This window comes from Prionailurus bengalensis, chromosome E2 (genome assembly GCF_016509475.1).
Source record: "Prionailurus bengalensis isolate Pbe53 chromosome E2, Fcat_Pben_1.1_paternal_pri, whole genome shotgun sequence".
Taxonomy (NCBI): Eukaryota; Metazoa; Chordata; class Mammalia; order Carnivora; family Felidae; genus Prionailurus; species Prionailurus bengalensis.
In genome coordinates this window covers 1,387,138-1,393,800 of record NC_057352.1, presented here as the reverse complement: position 1 = coordinate 1,393,800, position 6,663 = coordinate 1,387,138, and the positions used below count along the sequence as shown (strand labels likewise).

The window sequence follows — 6,663 nt, the reverse complement described above, 5'->3', positions numbered from 1 at the left end:
CTGCCCCTTTCCTTCTTCCCAGCCCAGACAGTTAACCCTGCTTCACTTGTGGAGGATCCTTCTAGACCAATTTATATTCAGTCACGAAGATCTCTCTTAAGTCACATCTGCTGATTTACGGCTGAGTGAATTCACCTTCTGCATTCTTTTATGAAACATATTAATCAATGTCCAAGGAATATGATGGATCCTTACTAGTGAGGGGTTTTCCTCCTATTCACCCCACGGACTCTCTTATCACTAGCCCATTAGGTTGTTTACCAAGCGTGAGGTGTCTCCCCTGCACTTAAATACAAACTGCTCTATTTCAGTTACTAAAATAGAATTGAAATGTATTTTACACAGCATTTACTTTAATCTCAAATTGCACAATCATTCCAGAAAACAAGAGAAAAAAATGTATCAGGTAAAATTTTATGTACTCAGTATTCTAAATGATTTTCAAAACATTTTAAATTGGCAGCTGTTTTGTATCTGTCATGACATGGTGTGTCAGGTTCAGCCAGACACAAGAGAGGGCCAGAAAAACAGTTTATTATAGTCACGGGTCCTACAGAGACAGAGTCCGGGCACACCAGCAGGGGGTCATTGGTGGAAGAGCCAAGGGGGTTGACTCAACCAAGCAGGTGGAGAAGGTGGGGGATGGAAGAGGAAATGGAGGAGGACCTCTAGGCAAGCGCCTTTATTGAGGGTCAGGGTGGAGTACACGGGAGACAGTGAAAGGGGATTCCACTGGTGCATCTGAATATCCCGAGGGCACAGTCAGGAAAGGCAAGACGAGGAAGTTGTGGCAGGGCCCAGCCTTCAACTGATGCACCCAGTCACCTGGGTGGGGTGTTCGGACCCTGGTTGTGGAGATGTTGAAGCAGCAGCAAAATATTAACTTTTAAATTTCACAGTATAGCAGACCGATTTTAAAAGATCCATTTGTGAATCTTTTTTGATATGAAAAATGATGCAATTTTTCTATCAGAGGAAACTTAAAATGAGATTTCAGCAAGAGTATATGTATATTTGAAAATGCCAGTGTCATTTGCACTGTAATTTGGCCTTTTCTGATACTTATGAGAAAAATACATTTTTTAATATATGTGTTCTTTTCTCAGAGTTGCCTGTTCTTTTACGTTGCCAAAAGAAGCACTGAGATTATTATAATTACCTTTTTTATGTTCTACATGTTTAATTTTTTAAGTTTTATTTTCTATTGGTTTTAGGAGTCTTTCAGTAAAAGATACTACAAAAATGAAAAGGCTTACATTTTTTATTAAGAAGTGTGATAAGGGGCTCCTGGGTGGCTCAGTCAGTTAAGCATCTGATTCTTGACTTCGGCTCAGGTCGTGATCTTACGGTTTGTGAGTTTAGACTGCTTGGGATTCTCTCTCTTTCCCTCTCTCTCTCTGCCCCTCCCCTGCTTGCTCTCTCTCAAAATAAATAAACTTTAAAAAAGTGTGATAAAAATGTTTTCCGTTCTTAAGTTTGAATACATGCTTGGTAATTTATTCAGGCAAAATTAATGCAAACATACTATATTTTTTCTAAGAGATTTACATTCTTTATGTTTAGATGTAGTATTTATTTTCTCTAAGATTGAAAGCTAGATATATCTTTAAGACTTCACCAAATCTCCAAATATTTTAATACTGCATATAAAATACCACTTCTCCCAGCTAATTCATCATTTAGTGTTATCATACATAAGCCCCTATAAACTTATCCTATAAAAATATTTGCAAACATAATTTGCAAGCTCCTTGTTCTATGCCATGTTTGGTTTTCATCAATAGAAACCTCTGGTTATACTTTATATACTAAGGCAAGTTGTGTCATTAAATTGTGTGTATTTTTGACATTTGTGGAGGAAATTTAGAAATGTTAATATTTCTTTGGAATCTTATGAGACAACATACTTAATAGTATGAATTGAATTAGTAAGACTGGAAAAATTTTCATCTAGGACAACAGTCTTCTGATACTAAACGAATGCTATGATTGATTTAAAATACAGTGTCTGGTTTTCATTCAGTGTTTTCCTCAGATACTTAGTTTTTAATATTGTTTTCAAAATTCCATTTGTCTTTCACTAATGCATTTTTGCTTATACATTTAAGAAGACCGTTGCCTATCTTAAGGGGAAAAAATGGCTGTCTTGATGTGTGACTATTCTAAATTATATTACTGATCCTAATAACAATTTCTGTGTTTCCAGAGTGTTTCTCAAGTGTGTAACCATTTCAGTTCTTGATCATGGAAACTGAAATACATCTCACAGCTGTTATTCCTGCCTTGTTGAAACAGCCATGCCAGGAAGATGGTGACTCAGTAAGGTGCTCTACATCATGAACATATTTTCATGAACATGGACACATTCTTCTACTTTGTCATCCAATATTGAAACATTGCATCTGGAAGAAGGAATTGTTCTTGTGAGGAAGTTTCCCCTAAACTGTTGTTGAGTTTTCTATTATTTTGTTTTGTATCTATTTTCACCATGATGGAAAATGTTTTCATTGATATTAATAAGTATCATTTAAAACAGACAAGTTTGGGGGGACTGCCCAGAGATTTCTTACTGTGAAACATAGTCCGTACTGCTGTTGCAGGAGAAATAGGTGATATTCCCCTTTATCCATTTTCCAGGAATTAACTGCTTCCTCAACATCTTCCAGCAGTTTTGCACTTATTTTTATGTCACTTATATGGATTTGGCTTACATAAATCAATCATTTGGGGTTACACTGTTGTACCAAAACTTTGCAAGGGCACCTTCGTCAGGTGGAATCCTGTGACCTCTAAAAAGTGACCTCAGTGTTCTTTCCTTGCTTCCCTTTTATGACAAGAAGTTTCAGTTGTATCTTGGAAAGTTCCTGCCCTAGTCCGCGAATAAGCCCCCCGCTTCCCTCAAGACACTCTTTACGTACACAAGAAAATGGATTAAGAGACCATAAACTGGGTGCTAGAAGTAGGCATTGTTACAGCATTGTCCATAATTTCTAATTTTTTTTCAGTTTGCGGAAAAAATGCATCTATGTTTAAAATCAAATACTATATGAGTTAATATCAATTGTTCCTACCAAATACGTGTTTTAGTTTTGTTCAAGTTCTTAGGTTATATATTTATTTTTTCCTGACATAGAAAGCTTTATTTTCCATTCATAGTAATATACTTGTTTCCAAAATAGCATCCCAATACTTTTTAGTAAAATACATACACAGACTTTAAGATTTCCTTGCAGGTAGTTTTACCTTAATAGAACTTCCTAGGAAAATAAAGCCAAGCCCATATTTTCGAGTCACTCAAAATGTCTCTTTGACATAGAAAGAAAGCCAATGGGGTATTCAGTTACTTCTTAACCTTTGAATTTTGTATTTTAAAACATTAGTTTGCCTTAAAATTGTTTAATAATTGTATGATATGTGTACATTTGTACAAATAAAACAGTATAACAAGATTTTTCTCTAAAAACTAGCTTTAAAATCTGCCCCATTCCTATGTATGTTCTGTGGCTACATTTTCATTCCTCCATATACATGGGAAAAAAACCTTTAGCATTCTCTACACAGAGCTCTCCATCTAGCTTTTAATTTCAGAATACATACAGTTTATAACCGTAGGTCAGACTGTAGAGATCCTCCTCACTCAATTTGCAGGCATAGAAAACTCTATTGTGCAGGTGAGCCATGACGTGTTTACTCGGCTCCTGTAGGTAGACCTCCAAAGTGTTTTCAAGTGATGGTGATGGTCACATACTTCATTGTTTTAAGACTTTCTTTTCTTTCTTTCTTTTTTTTTTTTTTTAGGAGTTTTAGGTTCACAACAAAATTGAGGAAAGCACAGATATTTCCTTTGTATCTCCTGCCTCCCTACGTGTATAGCCTCTTCCATTATTAGCATCACTTACCAGGATGGTACTTTTTTTTTTTTTTTTTTTTTTTTTACCAAGGATGACACTACCTTGATACATTATAATCACCCAAAGTCCAGAGTTTACTTTAGAATTCATTCTTAGTTTTGTAAATTCTGTGGGTGGACAATCCATTACTATAATATCCTACAGTAATATCTATTATTATAATATCACACAGCATATTTTCACTGCCCCCCAAATCCTCTATGCATGCCTATTTACTATCCCCTCCCCTTCCTCTCCAATCCCGGTCGACCACGGATCTTTTCATTGTCTGCATAGTTTCGCTTTTCCAGAGTGTCACATCCTACAGTGTGTAGTTTTTTTTTCAGAACGGCTTCTTTCACTTAGTAATATGCATTTGAGTTTTCTGCGTGTCTTTTCATGGCTTGATAGTTCAATTCATTTTAGTACTGAATAACATTCCATTGTCTGGATGCACCACAGTTTATCACAAATTTTTTTTTGTTTTTCTTGTACTGCCATTCATCTGGCTTCAACTAAAATCAATGTCTCGTAGATATTGATGCGATGGCTGCCACCAAGTGGGAAATAGGAATCCTCTTCCTCACTCAGCTGGGAGTGGGAATCCTTGCAAACGCCTCTCTCCTGTGTCTTTATAACTTCACACTTCTCACTGGACACAAGGTGAGACCCACAGACTTGATTCTCAATCAACTGGTCTTAGCCAACTCCTTGGTGCTTTTAATGAGAGGGATCCCTCAGGCCATGGCAGCCTTTAGATCAAAATATTTCCTGAATGAGACTGGATGTAAACTTCTTTTCTATTTCCATAGAGTGGCCAGAGGGGTTTCCCTCAGCACTACCACACTTCTCGGTGTCTTTCAGACCATTAAACTATGTTCCAATTTCTCTAGGTGGCTGGAGCTCAGAATAAGATCCCCAATGTTCATTGGTTTCTGCTGTCTCCTTTGCTGGATCCTGCATCTGTTGGTAAATATTTTTGTTCCTATCAAAATGATTAGTCCTATGAGTGGCAAAAATTTTAGTGTGAGAGTAAGTTATGGATACTGTTCCTCACTCAATCCAGACAGATTTCTCCAATTTGTGGTTGTAGCAATATTCTTCATAACTGATTTTGTGTGTTTGAGTCTCATGGCCTGGGCCAGTGGCTCAGTGGTCCTTTTCCTGCTCAGGCACAAACAGCGAGTCCAACACATTCACAGCCACAGCCTTGCTCCCAGACCTTCTCCCGAGGCCAGGGCCACTTGTACCATTTTGATCCTTGTGAGTGCTTTTTTCTTCTTTTACTCACTGTCTTCTCTTTTGTTTGTTTGGATGACTCTATTTGCTATTCCAGGCCAGTGGCTGGTGGATGCCTCTATGTTTTTGTCTTCATGTTTCCCAACATTCAGCCCTTTTGTGCTCATTTTCAGTGATACTCGCATCTCTCGGTTTTGTTTCATTTCTTGGCAAGGAAAACATATTTTCTAATCTGATTGTGACTGTATGACTCTGTTCTCTACATGAAATTAATCATTTCTTCCACCAGCTGTTAGTATTTAAGGGACTAAAAATTTTCAGATTCTTGATATAAATTTATTATTCTGTGTAGAGTGGGGCAGTTAGATCCTGGAAACCACAATCCTTTATGAGTCCTAACACGAACGTTATTTATGTGCTTACACAAAGAGTATACTGTTTTAGCTTCATCAGTGGAAAAGATGATGACATTCTGAAATAGTATAACAGAAGTAAAATTTTGAACTTGGGAAGTGGATAAAATCACTCAGTTTGGGTATTTTTGAGAGGGGTGGGAGAGTCGTAAATTTTATGTAATATTAACTTTGCCATGTAAATAATTTTCAAGTATATAATTCAGTAGCATCAGGTAAATTTGTAATGCTGTGTATCTACTGCTACTATTTCCAAAGTTTTTTTTATAATTTCAAACATAAATTGTGTATCCATTAGGCAATAACTCCCCATTCACCCCTCACTCCAGCCCCTAGGAATCTCTCATCATTCTGTTTTTATGAGCTTGTTTATTCTAGATATTAGTATTCATGGAACCACATCTTTATCCTTCTGTGCCTGGCTTATATCACTTAGCATAATGTTTTCAAGGTTCATTCATCTTATGGCATGTTTCAGCATTTTATTGCTTCTTACCACTGAAAAATATTCCATTGTTTGGGCATGCCACATTTTATCCATTTATCTATTGACGGACGCTGGGTTGTTTCCACTTTCTGGCTGTTGTGATTAATGCTGCTATGAACATGGGTCAAGTATAGATTTGAGTCCCTGCTTTCCACTTGTTGCAGTATATGCCCAGGAATGGAATTTTTTTTGGTCAGATGACCTATCTCTATTAAGCTTAATGAGAAGCCGTATTCTGCCTTCTCACTTTGCAACATTTTATATTCTCATAAGAAGTGTATGTTTCTCCACAGCCTGGGCAACAACTTGTTATTTTACCCTTTTGAAAATAGTCATCTTGGTAGATGTCGATTGGTATCTCATGGTGGTTTCATTTGTATTTCCTTAATGACCTATGGTGTTGACATCTGAAGTAATTTACTCCTGCTGTTTCCATTGTCCTTTTCCTCATTTGTTTTCCCTCTCTTCTGTATAACTGTATAAACTGTATAAACATGTACTGATACCTACTCCGCTCACATGAAACTCTGCCTCCTTTCACTTCCTGAAAGCTCTATCCCATTTCTCAAAATGTCCCTCCCAGTCAGGTTTGCAGCACACACGTTAAATTCCTTTCCCCACTCTCTCTTCTGTT

The 6,663-nt window shown here is 37.0% G+C and overlaps 1 protein-coding gene across 1 annotated transcript; it reads left to right on the top strand.

The window, feature by feature from the left end:
• The first annotated feature begins 4,299 nt into the window (after window positions 1-4,299).
• Window positions 4,300-5,496, top strand: LOC122495152 (vomeronasal type-1 receptor 1). Its single transcript, XM_043600935.1, has one exon. The coding sequence runs from the start codon at window positions 4,437-4,439 to the stop codon at window positions 5,358-5,360; it is 924 nt and encodes a 307-aa protein (XP_043456870.1). The 5' UTR covers window positions 4,300-4,436; the 3' UTR covers window positions 5,361-5,496.
• Window positions 5,497-6,663: the final 1,167 nt, after the last annotated feature.